The 18,283-nt window shown below is 40.4% G+C and overlaps 2 protein-coding genes across 2 annotated transcripts; one reads left to right on the top strand and one right to left on the bottom strand.

Moving 5' to 3' along the window:
* Positions 1–20: 20 nt before the first annotated feature.
* On the top strand, positions 21–18,053 carry LOC110045693 (DNA topoisomerase 2-binding protein 1-A-like). Its single transcript, XM_020751308.2, has 14 exons — positions 21–1,686; positions 2,879–3,145; positions 3,593–3,834; positions 4,259–4,442; positions 5,237–5,922; positions 8,358–8,519; positions 9,182–9,379; positions 9,842–10,114; positions 13,596–13,742; positions 14,135–14,359; positions 14,855–15,246; positions 15,892–16,087; positions 16,247–16,430; positions 16,696–18,053. Exons 1-14 carry the CDS (start codon positions 282–284, stop codon positions 16,932–16,934), a joined length of 4,800 nt encoding a protein of 1,599 aa, XP_020606967.2. The 5' UTR covers positions 21–281; the 3' UTR covers positions 16,935–18,053.
* Positions 11,105–12,361, bottom strand: LOC110045697 (uncharacterized). Its single transcript, XM_089283158.1, has 2 exons — positions 11,336–12,361; positions 11,105–11,260 (listed from the first exon to the last, which is right to left on the bottom strand). The coding sequence occupies exons 1-2, from the start codon at positions 12,359–12,361 to the stop codon at positions 11,105–11,107; spliced, it is 1,182 nt and encodes a 393-aa protein (XP_089139284.1).
* Positions 18,054–18,283: the final 230 nt, after the last annotated feature.

The following is an 18,283-nucleotide window of genomic DNA, read 5'->3' as shown; positions in this document are numbered from 1 at the left end:
AACATGTTGCGCATGCTTATTTTTTCCCGCCAAAAAGATTGGCATTTGTTTTGTGCGACGTTTTTGGAAATTTTAAGATTTAAACCATTCTTTTGAACAAAAAACTACATTATAGAGTATAAATTGTTAAAAGTACAGGATTATAACAACCAAAGTGGTCCCAATTTGATCGTGTTGGACCGGAACTATTCGGTTTTTCGACTTCGGCGCAATCCAAGATGGCGGATGAAAATTAAAGTACTTGACATTTTGTCGATTTCATCCACGCGCCAGGATTTCAAATGGAGAGCGGCGATGAGCCAGTTCTTAGCTTTGTAAGCGTTGATAAATCGAAGGAGGAATATCTGCAACGAGCATCGGAAGCCAGCAAAGAATATGCACTTGACAGCGAATGGATTCCTGCATGTGACTTGCGTGATGTTGATTTGGAAGCAAGGCGATCCGTGTTTGTTTTGGAGAATTTCGAAGGAGAGGACTTCGAATATTTGAAGGTAAACAAGTGTAGGATCGTTGGTCCGCAATGTATATTGTCTTGTTTACAGACAAAGACGTCTTTGCCAAATGTACAGTACCCAGTTTATTCCATTGCCATGCGAGGCATTGCTGTCAGCTGTACCAGTGTGCCCAAGCAGGAAAGAGACAGACTTTACGAGCTTATTCAGCTTATGGGAGGCATTGTAATGAAAGACTTCACCAGTTCAGTGACTCACCTAGTTGCGGGCGAAGTAGGCTCCAAGAAGTACAGAGTTGCGTGTAGTTTTAATAAACCAATCTTGTTACCTCAATGGGTTTATAAGTGTTGGGAACTTTGTCATGATAAGCATATTTGTGCAACAGATGAAGAGTTCATGGAATACTTATGCCCAACATTCAAGGGCATTACCCTTTGTGTGACAGGTATTGATGCTGAGAAAAGGAAAGAAATCAAAAAACTTGTTGCACAAAATGGTGGTACATACTCAGGAGAACTCAACATGAACACTTGTACCCACTTGCTTGTGGATACTCCCAGGGGAGAAAAATATGAGTTTGCAAGGAGGTGGAATCTTCATTGTGTTTGCACTCAGTGGTTTTATGACTCAATTCAGTCTGGTGTCTGTCTTGAGGAGTCAAACTATTATACATTAAGTGACGATGTAAACAACAGTTCTCAGGCAGGGATGAGATTGTCACGTAGCTTGACCAAATGTAACAACGCTGGTATGGCTTCCTCCAAGAGTAGCGCAGAGAAGAAGATTTCCAAAAAAGCTGCACAAGCGGCATACAAAAGTGCACAAAAGCATGGTGACAAAGATCTTAAGTCTGGTTCTGGAAGGAAGAGTAACTTGTCATCTAATCAATCCAGAAATTTTGACAGTGTTTCCAGATTAGGAGAAACTCACATTTCCGATTTAGGAAGCTCTGACTTTGATGTGAGAATCCAGCCTGGAAATATGTTTCTGGATGGTTGCAAGATTTACTTGAGTGGATTTTGTGGAGCAAAGCTGGAAAAGCTAAGAAAGATCATTAATTCTGGAGGAGGGACAAGATTCAATCAGATCAATGAGATTGTGTCTCATGTTATCATTGGAGACAAAGTTGATGAAGACTTTGAATTGCTGAGGAATTGTGAATTTCACATGTTTGTTGTGGGTGTTCAGTGGATTCTGGATTCTGCAAGGGAAGGGAAAAAGCTAGCAGAAGAAAGTAAGAACACTCAAAATATTGATTTGCCTACAATCAAATTACTAAAAGTGCAATTCCATGCTAGCATTTACGTCACTGTTAACATTACTGAGAAGACCAAATGATTGAAATCAAACAAACAGTATTAGACTGACCTTCTGACAGGGTTCTGGAAAAAAAAAGACTTCAATTGTGCGGGGAATTGTGTGGGATTGTGCAATCTTTTGATGAACCAAATCTCAATTTCTAGTGTTCTTGCTAATTCCTACAGCAAGGAAATACTGTATTCATGAATATTTAGCCAGATTTATTTCACTAGTTCAAATACCACGTAGCAATTGCCACTTGTTTGAACAAACTGTCTCTGACTGACTCTGTCTGAACAAAGTCATGTTGTGACATGACTAAACTCGATGTTTATGAAACCAAAATCTATAGAATACCATAGTAAAGTAAAATATATTCCAGTATAATTGAGTTCCTTTACCTTTTTTGTTTAATTCAGTGAAAATGTGTAGCTTGAACGTTTCATCATTTAGTGCGTTAAGGTTTACAAATTCTCCAAAGTTATCCCCTAATGTTTATGTAAATTCATCTGCAAAATTAATGTAAGTTGATGCCTTGCCATTGTTGTATTTGCCCATGCACTTCATTTGAGGAAAGTGGAAGATTGCTCGTTTGTTTTGAAAAGAAAATAATCTCTGCGACCAATAAGAGGTTGTTTTACTTCAATATTTAAGCAAATCTTTAAGTGTTGTGCAGGATTTGATGAGGGAATTGTGCGGTTTTGGCGGAATTGTGCAGTTCCTGCACCCCGCACCCTGTCAGAAGGTGTGCTTAGACCAGATAAAGTTTCTACAGCTCTTTTCCTATTATACATATCTGTTAGCCAAGCTTAATACACGTGTTGGCCTTGGTCTTTACTGTGCAAATCTGGATATGTTTAATACATACAGCTGTAATGTAAAAAAAAAAAAAAAAAAAAAAAAAAAAAAAAACTACCTGTTGGAATGATATTTTGGCAGTAAAGTATTTATGCTTGATTATTGAGATGTTCATGCTGTAAACACACACACTTGTAGTCTCTAATATAAGCCAGACAATAACCTGACTTCTTCACACAAACGTAATAAACTCTTGAGAATCAAGTGAAGTTCTACAGTACATCACTTGTATATTTTATTGGACTGCACACTGTTGTTCCCTTTCACAGATTATCTGATAGACAAAGAAAAACTTTCCACTTCATGCAAGGAAAATGAAAATCCTGAAGGAAATCTTGTGACAGCACCAGAAAACAATCCTGCACCTCAACCAAAAGTGTCAGCTAATTATAAAAATGTAAAAATCGCTAAACTTCAAGATGATGCCTTTGAAGATGACGATGACGTTTTCCAGCAGTACTTGACTGAGAATATGGACAATGCCAGTACATCTGCACAAAACCCTCCACGAACAAATCCCAGTGAGCAGCTAATAGGTACAGTATAACAAAGTAAAGTCTTTCAACTACAGTAGTTTTCTGCCATCCTTGGTAAGGAAGTATGGAAGATGGAGGTTTCATCAAAAGCCAAACACCAGGGGTTTTATCAATGTTTTCAGCATTAGAGCAACTAGTTTTCACAGGCTGACAAAACATTTTGAACTGAACTTTGTTATAAAAACCCTTTCCTCTAAGATGGTCAAACCAGGCAGGCAATGTCATCCTCTGACTTGTCACCATAGGCAGCTGCTTTTTTTCCCCTGTAATCCATGAAAACATTTCAACTGTCAAGATTTCCATGTACTGATATACAGTGTCTACAGGGGTGATATTGTCTCATTATATGAAAGCCCTTGTGCTTGGTAAATAACATTAATTTTGTGAGCTGTATAAATTATATATAAATGATACTGGGATGAAATTAGTAAGTTCTTGATTAATTAGATAAACCTAGCACCAATGCAGACCCTGATGCAACACTTGATGAGGAAGGTGAACCTGAACAAGATGGCTTACTTTCTGAGAAGTGTTTAACAGTTGCTGGCTTTGCTAATGAGCATGTGGCACACCTTTGGCAACTCATAGAAAGTAATGGAGGAAAGCACGTGGCCAGGGGACAAACTGCTGACTATGCAATTTTGCCAATGAATATGGTTCCTGATGAGAAGTTGCAAGCAAAGCAGTTAGTAAGTAACTTTACTATTTTTTTTTTAAAAAACAATTTTTATCTGTAATTCTAGACAACTAAGTTAAGATGTACATGTAATATTTTTCCTTTTTCTGCGTCAACAAAACTGTACTGTACAGGAGTTGGCAGTGCAGTGGTCTAATGGTTGGTATACTTGACTCTGGATCAAACCACCGTCCTGGCCAGGGACATTGTGTTATGTTCTTGGGGAAGACACTTTACTCTCACATTGCCTTTCTTCACCCAGGTGAATAAATGGGTACCAGCAAATGCTGAGGGTAACCTTGTGATGGACTAGCATCCCATTCCAGTCGCTTAATGCTATAGAGGCTAGGATAAGCTCCAGCTGTATGGGCCACTAAATATGAGTACAATGTAGATAGTTTAATATGTTGTGTTTTATGATTTTTGTGTGGTTGTAGGTGACGTTTTGCTGGTTGGAACAGAGTTTGGAATGTGGCCATCTATTGGCACTGGATGATAGCTTTCTCTTTAAGCCCTTCACTATCCCAGCAGCAAGCCAACCACTCAAGGGATGTGTATTGTCAATCAGCCAGTTTACCGGGGTAGAGAGAGATCACATGTATCAAGTGGCTGAACTTTTGGGTTGGTCAAGCCAATTTTTAATATGATGTTTTAGTTTGATATATCTGCGTTCGTTAATAATCATGTAATTATTATTAACAAAATTAATGTAGTTATTATATTAGTACCTACTTGTAAAACAGGTCATTTCCAAGTTGTCTTCTACCTCTGTGTCAAAAAGAGTCTGTGTGAAACCATTCTTGTGAACATTTTCTCCCCCTAGAGATTCTTTTTCATGCAAGTCAAACTCATTTTCTTTGATGGTTTCACGCAAGGACTCATATGGAGACTGAGGCATAATAATGGGAACTCAGAAATGCAAAAACTTGTGGCCTATTGAAAAACCACCCCTTTCCACAAAGGGCAACAGGAATCAATACAAAAGAAAGAAAAGGAAACCTGGCTTATGGTCTTTGTTTTGTTGTGCTTTTTTGTTGTTGCAAATGAAAATGGCATCACTCAGCAATGTCTGTCACTCAGCAAGAACAGTGTTATCGATAGCAGTATGTGTGAATTGATATGATTAGAAAATTTTGTTTAATTTGTAAAGACAGCTGTTTTGAAGGTGTTTGTAGAATCAAAGGAAATACATGTATATGTACATGTAGTCTGCAAAATTGACTTTTTTGGTACGGTAATTCCCAGTTTATCATCATGTGCAGTGACTGTAGCCATAAAATGAGTCAGGTCAGTGGTTAGGATTGATTCACTAGGTTTGGAATGTTGTTATTGCGAATTGCATTATTTTATAGTTGCTAGTAAATATTGGGAATATCTGATTCGACTGAGTCAGTACTGTGTTGTTGTGTTTCCAGGTGCCCACTGTCAGGAGTACTTTGTTCGCAAGGCAAGCAGTAACTATCATGCAAGCACACATCTTCTGTGTCGAGATCCAGATGGGGACAAATACAAAGCAGCTGTGAAGTGGCATATTCCAGTTGTGACTAGAGAATGGCTGTTTGCATGTGCAGCAAGTGGCACCTTGGTTCCCATCAGCAAGTATCCAGTTGACAAAGACAAAATGATAGAAACAGATAACATTGATATTGATCCATTGGAGAATCTAAGACGTGATGAGCTCCTTACCAAAGACAGTGGTGAGGAAGTGAATGTGAAAACTGCACGAGAAGAAATCGCCATGGAAACAAATGATCCAGCAGCTGCTATGCAAGTCGCAAATTTAAACAAGGTGGCTTGCAATAATGGCAGTACATATAAGCAACCAGCGAAGAGGCCATCAATTTACAATCGTCCTTTCAGACCGTCATTTGACTTGACTGATGTGATGGAGGAGTTAGCCTCTCCTGCCTGTCGCAGTCACAGTCTTAAGAGCAGAAAGAGTCGTGGCAGTAGAAACAGCTTTCCTCTGGATGACTTTTTTGCAGAGAACATCAAGCAGACGCTTCAGAAACTGGGAACTGTTGCCCCACCCACAAGGGATGATGACCTAGGTGAAGATAACAATGATGAAACTATTGATGAAGTTTGCCAAGGAGGAGAGGTGCAGTTGTTATTAATTACTATAGTGCATTGTGAGTCATGTATGGGTAGGTTGTCAATGAATGTATGATATAGAGTTTTCACTGTTGATTGTTAACCAAAAGAAACATGCTAAATGTAATCCCTGTGATGATCTGCAATGTGAAACAAGGACAACCTTAAGCTGGAAAGCCAAAACCTTGGCTGGTTACTGGCCCTCATTCACATCTAGAGTGCCATCCAGACAGCAAAAAAAAAAAAAAAAAAAAATGCCTTTATTTAACTCTATCCCAACTGATGTATCAATTTTGGTCAGTCCAGTGGCCACAGATTGAAAACGTGACAGAAAATTGGTATTACTTTCGATTCTCACCAAATTTGGACAGTGGGATGATCTCATCATTAGCCAATTACAGGCCATTTTTCAGCTCTTTTCGTCATATCCCCCTTCCCCTCACGAGAGTTTTGTCAAGTTAGCTAATTTAGTATGCAAGCCACCGTAATGGCGGTCGCTGTCGGAAAAATGTTTATTTGCTCAAAATTGGGGCAAACTCTTTCGGAGATGGAAGTCAGGACATTTGTATGGATACAGAAAGTAATTTGGGACCAGTTGCTGGCTTCTAAGGCTGAATTTATCCAGAAGTAAGCTGTATTTTCATTTTCATGCTGAAAGCCACGTGGTGAAATATTATTGGCTTCTTATGCTTTCCTGTTCTGTTTTTTCTCTTGGTCTTTTTTGTAGCCCGCCGAGGCCATTCTTTCATCTAAATCAGTTGAAAAAAGTTCGAAAAAGATGTTCCTATTCAAGTTTAAGCTCTCAGGCGATAATTCTGGAGTTTTTTGGCCAAAATGTCAGCTTTGTTATGTTCGTCTTTTTCGGTTGCTATGGGCGACCGTAGCTTCCTTTGTTAGGTCATGTCTGGGTAGTGAGGTCACAAAAAAATTCTAATTAATTCTGGTTTTGTTCGATTTCGCTGAAATTTTAACACGATAAAGCTGGATTGTTAAGGAATAGATTTACCTTCTGCTGATTTGTGGTAGCTATTAACGCTAAAGTGATATATTGCTTCAAAGTCAGGGTTTTGAAGAGATTTTTTTGCAACATTTGGGTTCGACGTGATTTTGTAATTGGAGGTTTCTGTTGACCCTGAAGGAAAAAATATCGAGAAAAGGTCATTTCATTAACGATTCAAATGAAAATAAATATGTATATGTTCCGAGCTAAATTTCTGGTAAAAAAATATAATTTTTGATGAGCACTGGGTTTTTAATTTTTTCCCGTGAAGGTCAGTATCAGAGATGAGATAACACAATGTACAGTAGGGGAAGAAATATATATACAGGTACACACTGTACTGTACAGGTACATGTACTTACGCTGTGGGTTTCTGCACAGGGATTCACATGAAATTATTTGAAATTTTTCTTTGTGGGAAGAACCTTCCTGGTCCATAAACATGCCAAACAAACTTGCTTTTGGCCAACATCATAGTCACGAGGTCACAATTAGTCAATACAGTCAAACCTGTATATAACGGCCCTGTATATAGCGGTCACCCTGTGTATAATGGTCACTGAACAACTTCCCAAAAATCATCCCTTATATTTACTGTTAAGTTGACCTGCATATAGTGGTCACCTGTATATAACAGATGCGGTCACCCTTTAGACTTCCTGAATCCACCATTTCATTATCTTTTACCTGTATATAACGGTCACGAAATTGGGTACAATTAATGAATAATGACAAGCTTTATTCATTCGCTCGTTAAATAGTAGCCACCAAGGGCTCTCACAAAAATACAAATATTAGTACTAAACACAACTACTAATACATGTCATCGCCTATGTCCAACACATGCTTGCGGCAGATAACTTTAAAGTATCGTCACTTTCAAACAATAGTTAGCTAGTGTAACTGTAACAACACAACCGTACCACACTGTTTTCACTTTCGTCATAGTTCCCAGATTATAAAACTGTACTGCGGTACTTATCAAGTTGACAGCGGCGGCTTTACACTGTATTAGGCTACTGTTTTATAAACCAAGACAGCGCTCGGCATCAAATTTCTCTTCTATCAGCTTCAGTCCGATGCAGCCACTCACAGGAGACTTAAATCAAAGTATACTGCCCCTCCCTTAAAGTACACCACGGACATTTTATGTGCCTTTTTTGTCGTGTTTATTGCGTTACTGTTACTCATTATTGTCGTTAAAACGTAAATTGAATGATCATTTGCACATAAAAATGCTATTTATTGACTTCCAGGGGAGTTTAAAGGAAATCTGTGTACAGCGGTCACCCTGTATATAACGATCACCTGGCTATTTCGCAAGGGTGACCATTGTATACAGGTTTGACTGTAACCCATTATGTAGTCTTTGTGAACAGGTAAGAAATGTTGCTTTAACAGGCGACAGAAGCTTCACATGTTAACAAGCTGTTATTTTATAGGAACAGAGAGAATCTCCTCAGAAAGGAATTCTTGCTGGAATTATTTTATCCATCAGTAAAAAGTTGACTCAGCAACAGACAGAGCTGTTCACCTTGGCTTCATCTCTTGGTGCTGATTATCACTGGCTTTATGATGAATCCTGCACTCATCTCATTCACCAAGTGAGAGAATAGTAATGTTTTTCTGTTTCTTTTCTGTTCCAAGATAGTTTTGCGGAGAAACAATGATTAATTTGGCTGTTTCTTCTAGTACCTTCTGTTTATATTTTGCAAACTTACAAACACTAAAAATACTAATTGCAATAATGGTTGACGATTCATGTATTTAGAATTAATCCAATTTATCCAGTTTAAATTGCTTGCCCAGACTCATCTCATTTGCTATTCACATGGGTGCACCTGCCAGGTGGAGATCACGACTCATTAGTAACCGTGATATTGCACCATCTGCTTAGAAATAACACATAATTATATGGAATACTATTTGTTCAAGAAATACAGTTTACTGTACAATCCTCAAAGGTTATCTATCAGATAACTTGGTTCAAGTCACTCATACCTCAGTTTAAGCACACTTATCCTGTATTTGACAGTGCATGTACTTGTACATGTGGTTTGCATGTTTTGAAGTAGAGTCCTCATTAACTCATTTGGTTATTTGTATTTGTCGTGCTTACGCTTTCACTCTTTGGTAGTCTAGAAAAAAGTGTACTTGATAGTAGTAATACGTCTTTGGTATATACATGTACTTCTTTTTCAATGTTTCTATTTTCTATTTGCACTGCTGAGGCACTTATAAATATGATTATTGTGATCCTTATCAGGGCTCAGCCAATGACAAAACAAAGGAATACACCCTAGCAAAAGATCGCGGCATTCACATTGTGTCTCCTCATTGGCTGTACGTCTGCCAGGAGAAAAATGAAAGAGTTGATGAGGCCATGTATCCGCACACATTCAATCCCAAATTAAATCTCCCTGTAGTAACGACAGGTAGAAGAGTGACAAGATCATCCAAAGCAGTGAGTATTGTGATTTAAGTTGTGCAGTTTACTGTATTTGCCTGTTTATACATCCACTCAAGGTACAATGAGGTACAATGATCTAGAGTGAACTCAGTGTTGTTGTGTTCTTTGCTAAGACACCATACTTCACTCTGTGTCTCTCCATCCAGGAGTCTAGTTAGGAGAATAGTTAGGGCAGTCTGTGTGTAACAATTTTTTTGAGGGCGAGAATGGACCTATGATGGACTAGCATTCCTTCCAGAGGGTGTAGCAAAAGCCATACGTGTAGTTGTCTTATACTACTGAAGCTGCATGTATGACAGGCTTTGTGGGACTCTAGCCTGCATACCCATACATCATCATGTTATTTGTGTGTGTTCTGTACAGATCTTCTATGTGTCTATTATTCTGTTCTTAAAAGTAACTACAACAATGTGCAGTGGACTATTAATGACCTCATTTCATTGTAAAAATCTTCAGTCAACACTTGAACAAGATATGTCACCACAAAAGAAAGGAAAGTCGCCTACAGCAAAGGCAAGTGGTGTGAGTGAAGAAAATGGCTCCGAAAAGCCAAGTAGGACAAACAATGGATCAAGTGAGTTACCTAGCGTTGAACAGGGTGTGGCAGAGGGGATCACTGAAGAGGAGCAAGTACAGCAGGATCCCCAAATGGGACCAGCAACATTAGAGTCTTTAGAAGCACGGGAGGATTTCAAACGACAGCTGGAGGCAATCATGGATGCTACCAAGGTACCTACAGCTGTGAACGCAGATTTTTTTCTTTTTCTTTCTAAGTGCTATTCCAAGAGCTTGTATCAATTGTTTTTCTTGTGAGTGAGCTTTAATTACTTTTGTAAACACGATTTCTTTCTGCTGAATAGAGATCTTAATTTAAACAGCGTCATAATTAACTACCTGTCGTCAGAGATTGAAGAAAAAGTGTGTGAAAGAGGAGGAAAACTCATCTTGGTGAAATGACAAGGGTCTTAGTGGTAATGGATATCCAACAACAAAAATAGTTCACAGGGTGCAAAGAAAACAAATTTTCGACATTGCCCTTTGAGTAAGCTCTACCTAGGATTTACTAGCCCGAAAATCATTTCCATTTTCCCCTAAAATAAGAGTCATTCCTTACATCATAATTCAAGTTGAGAAATGGTCAATTTGAAAATCACAGACAAAGAAACCGCACGATTGGTTAAGCACAATAAAACCACACAAATTGAGGCTCACACATTGTTTGTTTATTTAACAACGCTTCACGTTATGTCTCAACAAGCAAACATTATTAGGCCAGGATAGCGAGAGGAAACTAATTGTACTACTGTAACACTAACACACGTCACAAATGTACGTGGAGGGGAAAGGGAGGGGACGCATTACAGAGAGGGGGAGGGGGGATGAAAATGTTGCTACAGTAGTTCAATCAAGTGTTATTAAAGAGTACAGATTAACTTCAGTGTAAAGTGATTTAAGCATTGATGAGAGACAGCTGGACTGGAAGGTGGTAACATCCGTTCTCTGGAATCACGACTCCTCGTCGTGTTTTCTCTCTGTTAATCAGTTCACAGTTGATGAATTACCAAGTTCAGAATTAGCATTTAGAATTTTGAGACAAGTACGTGATTTGGAATCCTCTTTTTTCAGTTTTTGTATCGTAAATTCTCCGTGACGTTATGCTCGCTTTCACGTTCAGAGCCACTGTCAGTTATTGACAGGGCATTAGTCCTAATGGACTAATTAGTCTTGGAAGAAGTCCTCCCACTCGTAGACGACGGTGTCATCTTTATCTCCCCACGACTCGTCGCTGTCAGAGGCACAGTAAGCTTGATCTGCTTCCAGTTCCCGAAGATCTTCAAGTACTTCCTTCTCCTCCTCTCTTAACATGCGTTCAATCTGGCAAATTCAAGAAAAGGCGCGAAAGTTAGCTTAAAGAATGGCTTGTCAAACGTCTAGAAAATAGCGACTTACGTTTTCTCTGACTCTCCTCGTGCGCTCTGCTCTCAGGTTTTTCTGATTTTGTCGTTGTTGTTTTTTCGCCGCCTTCCTTTGCGCAGTCTTCTCCATTTTCTGTTCAATGGCGGACTGCAGCTCTTCCTTGGCGGAAGCCTGGGAAGCAGCAATCTTGTTCCGTTTTCTTGAAGATTTATTTCCGGATTGCTTCTTTGAAGCGATCATGTCATTCCTGTTTCTCTCGGCGACAGCTTGCTTGGAAGCAATTTTCTGGGCAGTAGCTTTGGAAGCAGCCTCTGCTGGGTGTGGTCTGTTACCTCCTGCCCTGCTGGATGCGCGGGCTCGGATGTTTTCCAGCTCTCTGAGTTTGCGTTCTTCTGCAGCCAGAAGTTTAGCATTCACTTGTTTTGTTGACGCTCTTGGCTGGCTCTCCAACTTGCTTAGGCGCCGTGGAACCCTGCTTAAAGGGCGGGCTGTTGGCCTCTGCCCAACAAGGACTTCAAAAGCAATGGCGTTTGAGGTTGCACCCATGAGTACTGATCGCGTGGAACTCACAGGCTGGGAAGCGATGGTGGTGGAACTTGAAGGCCCGCTGTCAATCTGAGCTTCCAAAATTTCTTTAGCGCTCTGCATTGCGCGTATCTTCATGTCACTTGAACCTATGGCTCTCTGTGCTGACAGAATGGCTGCCGCACTGTCCATGGCTCTTGCCTCGGCATCTTTTTCATTACCGGGTGACGATTCTTGAATTCCCTTCGCTTCACTGTTTGCGGAGCTTTCCGCCTCAAATGCTTCTTTTGAGTTTCTTACCGATGCCGCATTTGGTTTTTCCTTAACTCCCAAGTCGCTGCGTGATAATTTATCCACAGGACTGGACTCGCAGATTGATAATTTATCCACCGGACTGGACTCGCGGATTGATGTTGTCTCCTCCGCAAGTTTTGTTTTTCCCTGAACTCGTTTGGGTTTTCTGAAAGCTGACTCATCCGCTGGCGCGACTTGATTCCCGCGTCCAGCGAATTTTGATAGCAAAGACCCACACATGTTGTAAAACTGAAAATTCTTTGTCTTTCTCCTGTACGTCCGAAGCACTAAGCTCTTATCAAAGTCTCTTGAGAAAAGCGAACTGTTTCAGTTGTCTTGGTTACGTTCATGACGTTATTAAACTCCTTTTTATGACGAAAAGCACGCGCAACGTTTAAGAACATTCGAACCAAATAATTAAAATGGAACTTCACCCAACAGCCGTAAAAATGTGTTTTAGTTTATTACTAATTGTCAAACGATTCGCCGAACTCCGTTTAATATGCTCCGTTTGATATAAATTGTCAAAGTAAATCCGAAACAAACGTAAGCAATGAAGCGCGTTATCTAAACTTCAGTTTTACAAGGCTTTATATCGCTAAAAAACTGATATTTTTTTGTTTTTGATTTCTGTGTTTTGACAGGCTATTGGCCGATTGTGGAGAAAACTGAAAATTTGATTGGCTGCGCAGTTGCAGCCCCAATCTATCGATCGAAAGTCAATCACGTGAGCGCGCGCACAGTTTTTTCGTTTATCATTGTTGAAAACGTAAATCACATACCTTCAATAGATTCATTTATGGATGTTCTGTTTGCTTCTTGGTTATGTCCAAACTATTTCACTATTTGTTCCTGGTTTCTATCGATTTTAGTAAGCTCGGGTTTGTAGTCTAATTAGACAGAAACGCGTACGGTTTTACTTTCAACCAGTCAAAGCGCGCGCCATCTGCAGACCGTTTTCTGAACTCTCTTGAGGCTCGCTGACATTTCGCTCCGTTTCCTCTTTTCCCGACGCAATGTACGACGGCTTACAAATTATTTATCACGAAACAAAGTGCGTTAGAAGTTTGTTTTATATGGTTTTGTGATAAAGTTAAGAAACATCACCTTTGTGTAAGGAGAAAATAAGCTGTTAAATCCATTTTAAAATTTCGCGTACTGAATGGCGTTAACATTGTGGTTTGAGTAAGCAGGCTCAAATTCAGTCCGCTATAGCTTGGTCCATGTTTTCAGTCGCTAGGGAGGGCCGAGGTAAATACGTGGGCGGACGAATGAAAAAATGAGCGCAGTCCGAGCCCTTGGAACAAGCGAACTCCGCTACCACGAGAGCTATATTAAAGTTAACCCTTTGATTTTAATCAACACCTAGTAGACAGCATTTCTTTTTTCGCACTCTGCTGCTGTCTGTTTGCAGAGCTCAAAATTCGTCTGGAATTTACAAACGGTAACTAAAAAATTATGTGCCTTTGGACAGGCGAAAGGAAGGCGAAGAAGCAGACGACATACGTCATCTACAAACTCAAGCAGCATTTCCCACAATTCACCAGCGAATGCAAATGCTGAGATGTCATTGGCCACGAGACGGACCTCATCAAGGTTGCGATCACGTGTCAGTTCTAAGGTAGGTACAAGTCTCCCTCCCACTTTCGGTGCCTACTTTTGTCTCGGCTCAATTCTCCTCGTTTATCTACGAGGAAACTCTTCTTTCTGTTAAACAAAGGAGAGAAAATAGCGATCGCTCGTGACGTCTGAAATGTTCGAGAAGCACACAGAATAGAGCTCGAACGGCAATAAAGTAACTAAAAAATGGGAGCTTGATTTCGAACGGAGGAGACAAAAACCGAACACAATCTGTTATCTTCAACATTTATCATTGACTGTCAGGTGGTCTTACAGCTAATTCTTCTAACAGCTTGTAATACGTTTTGAATTTCGGACATTAAAGTTGAATACAAACGGTAAAATCCAAGCCAATAAGCTTAAAAAAAATGTGTTCGTTTGCTTCTATTGAAGGCTGTTGAAGGTGTCGACAGTAACTCTTCCTCACGGGTCAAATCCCGAATGCCAATGAATGATGACAGTGAACACTCACAAAGTGATACTATCACTTACGACGATCCCGCGGGACGGATGGAGCGTGAGAAGATCATGGCACAACTCAAAAGAGGCAACAGTCCCAGTCCAGACTTCCATACAGAAGACGAGGAGGAGGACAGACGGGACAACAAAACACACACGGTGGGTGTGATATGCGTCAAACATGCTAGACTTGAGACAACTACGAAAGGTTAAATCAACAGAGAGCTGTTTTAGACTTTGATTAGTTGAAGTTCCATTGAAACGACCAAAGCGTATTTTCCAGAGACAAAATTTGGTGACAATTTAAGTTGCATTTAACATGATCGGAGTTAATTGGAGATTGTTCATCAAGCTAAAGGCACGTTCTTAAATTATTTTGTTCATATTAATAAGTATAGTTGGACCTGGCTAATTCGAGCTCGGTTATTTTGAATTCCCCGTTATTTCGAACTTAAACCATTTTCCTTAGATTTGCCCTTCAGTCATTTACTATCTCGTATTTCGAACTCGTTTCCCCTGAGAGTCCGACATAGCGGGGATCAACTGTACAATGAATTTTAACTGGTTTCTCACATCTATGAGCACTTGAATCTAGGTTCAATTCTTGTTTTATGCGAGCTAACTATATGCGTTCTTTGGACATGTTCCTCGTAGAACATGCAGACAACAGTCTCGAAAGATTCTACAATCACTGGAGTCGCGGTTGCTGACAACAACAACACTGTTGAACGTCACGTAAGAGAGCTAAACGTGACAATGAAATCCGACCCTCCCTCGCCTGTTTCCAGCTCTACCCCCGCAGCCCCAAAGCTTGGCCTTCAAATCAAAGACACTCTAAAACCACCACCAGTGAACCTTCTTGAAGGCACGGAACTTGATCAAACTCAAACACGTGCTTGGATCACGCCCAAGTTTCAGCTCTCTGTCATGACGCCTCAAGAGAAGATTGATTACTCGGCGTTGATTGAGCAGCTTGGGGGCCAAGTGTTCGACACTGTTTACTTTAATCCCGAGTGCACGCACGTGGTGGTTGGTAAACCAAACAGGTGAGTTCGACCTAATTATTACACGGTTTGCGTTTAAAGGATGTGTCATTAAATACTTTCGTCGGTCGAAGCAGCTAGAATTAATGTCACAGCTTAGGTGGATTAAGTTGTCTGAGTAAAAATACGGGTAAGAGTTGCAAATCGGATAGTTTCTTGTTACATTCCTTCCGCTCCAGCCACACTTCTTTCTGAGCATGCCTCTATGGTGGGAAGAAGCACTGTGAGAGTAACATATCTTGCCTAAGAACAAAAGGCGAGGAAAAAGGCTAGATCTGACTCTGACTCCCAACCTCAGGTTCCCAAAGTAGCTGTTATGAAAGGCGATCTGTTTTACACTTGCAAAAACCCGACTGTATACTTTATGTTTATTTTCTGCTAAAGCATATTAAGAACACCTTGCTATTTAAAGTTATTTTCTGAAAATTTACTTTTCCAAAGGACAAGTAAGTTTGCTAACCCACTTGGCCATTGGCCAAAACACATGTCTGGGGCAAGTGGACCCCCTTTTGTGTCGCACCCTGTAAGGAAAGTGCACGTCTTTGGTTACGCTAAGGGAGAGCGTTAAAACGTCTGTGGAAACGAACTCGCTGTGCTGCCTTGTCGCTTTACGTTGGTAGATAATCATTTTCTCCTTTGATCAACTAGGAATGAGAAGTATCTGGCTGCAGTGGCTGCTGGTAAGTGGGTGCTTCACAAGTCGTTCCTGGAAGCCAGTCGTGAGGCAGGTTTCTTTGTGGATGAGACGCCCCATGAGTGGGGACAAGAAAATCCCGGGGAACCCCACAATAAACTCGCAGCTGCAGCTCGGAGATGGCGGCTCAAACTTCGTCAAGAAAGAGCGGTAAGTCAAATGAGGAAACTCCCCTGGGGTACATCCCTGTAAAGGGCCCCAGGGATTAGTAAAGTCTTCTTCCCCAGTGATAGACTACGAGCACTCCCTCCTTTTGTTTAGTGCAAGTGGAGTTTCTCGCTAACTTGGAAACGTTACTGCAACTTTCAGGCTGCTTCAGAAACCGGTCCAAGTGGGTATTGCTGTGGTGCGTTCAGTGGCTGGGTGGTTCTTCTGTGCGTTGACAAATCAAGGCAACCAGGATTTAAACGTCTGCTAGAATCTGGGGGAGCTAAAGTGTCAGGATTCAGACCGCCTTTCAAGAACACTCAAGACTTTTCTCACGCATTTCTAGGTACGGATTCTAGCCCTGTGGTAAAAGAAAAGGTCTTCTTTCTTGGTAACTCTACACCTGCGACGTACCTTTATATTGACATGATATGAAGAAATTAAATGAGAAGTTAAAATGTTACACTGTGGCGCATCTTGAAAAATTTTACGCTATTACACTATTACATCACACGCACACACACACAAAAAAAATACTCAGCACACCGTGACATAACCATTCTGAAAACTGTTTGCAGTGGTTTAGTGATTAATTCTAATTTTCTTTTCAGATTTATCCAAAACGAAAGTGGAAGCGTCTGACCTGGATTCGCTACAGATGAATAATGTTTGGTGTTTAAAGCCAGACTACATCGCCGAGTACCTTATGCAAGACCCACCACCTCCCCCACAAAAATACTTACTTGCTGAACTGGTCACGCGGGCTGAACCGGACAGACCGGGTCTTTGTCAGTCGAGAAAAAGAAAAGGAGATGATATTACGGGACTCGATAAAAGAGCGCGTGTTTAAGCAAAATAAATAAGAGGCAATAACTGTCACGTTATTAATGACTGTACATACTTTACAGAAGAAGGAATTCGCCTCTTTAGAAACGAGAAGAAATCTGTAGCGAGTTTCATCTCGCAATCGTTTGTGCAGCCTTTACTGGGGACAATAGATGAGAAGCCATGTTGTCCCCAATAGTGGTCCCTCTGCAAGAGAATGTGAGGATGAGACTCTCCCCAGATGTCTTCCCGTTTCTTATGTGCTCAACTGTAGTTAGATTGCTGGTTTGTACTGTTCGATGAGATAATGCTTTGGCTATTTATTCCTGCATTCGAGGGAACGGGTAAAATTGGGATGAATTCTTAATTCAGGGTGACTCGAATGAACCCGCAAATAGAATTTATTGTTCAGTGATGTTGTCAGACAACATGTTGAGAAATCTTGCCAGCCAAGGGAACGCCCCGGGGGACGCGTACATTTTACATTTTCGTAAAGCTAGTCTTGAAGAATGAGGCTACTGTCTGGCATCAAGCGAATGGATAACAGGCGTCTTGTACTCGGGTTTTCAGCAATTGTTTATTGAAAACGACAATGTTTTGCCTAACTTCTCTCAGAAACTCTTTGAGTTTAACGAGAGAATACTTACAACAGCACGCGTTCTCTTGATTGCGGTATTAAGTTTACAATTTGGGTGACCAGAATTCCTTTTCCTTTTACTATTTTTCTTACTCAAGTAACTATGAGTTAACTTCAGTTAATCTGCAAGAAAGTTGGAATAGATTCTGGTGTACGCAATCCATCGACGCTACAGTGTTGTAGTTTTTTAGCCCAACTGGCCAAGTAATGTATATACGAGTGCTTATAAATTTAGACGCCCGTGTAATATATCTTATTGATAACTTTTTAGAAAGATACCCCGTCGTTTGTGACATTTTTCACCAATATCAATAAGGGGTCTGTAGTTTCATACTTTTCTTGCAGACTGAAAATCGTGTCAGCGTTCACCACTATTGTTAGTACAGATGCATTCAGTTCATTCTAAGAGTGTAATTAACGAAAAGCGGAATTTTTTAAAACTGTTAAGGCGTCTCTTTTATCTGTTTTATCATGAGAGAATTTAGAATTAAAAGTTTTTACAAGAAATGATGTGCACTCTTTAAATCACTTATACGTCTTTCATGTGCCCTGTGTGGAACCCACAGAGCTGTCCGGTGATATAGCGCAGGTTTGACTGCAATTTTCTTCCCTTCCCCCGACAATAGTAACCACCCCCAACCCCCAAACCCCCAAATCTTGCACACTTCTCCAACAATACGCCCGCCTATGCTTGTATCGAGTTTGCAGATTTGTCTACGAAAGAACTGTAAATTCCT

Source organism: Orbicella faveolata, unplaced genomic scaffold (genome assembly GCF_042242905.1).
Source record: "Orbicella faveolata isolate gen_17 unplaced genomic scaffold, um_ofav_v1 contig_1, whole genome shotgun sequence".
Lineage (NCBI taxonomy): Eukaryota > Metazoa > Cnidaria > Anthozoa > Scleractinia > Merulinidae > Orbicella > Orbicella faveolata.
This window is presented reverse-complemented; position numbering and strand designations above follow the sequence as displayed.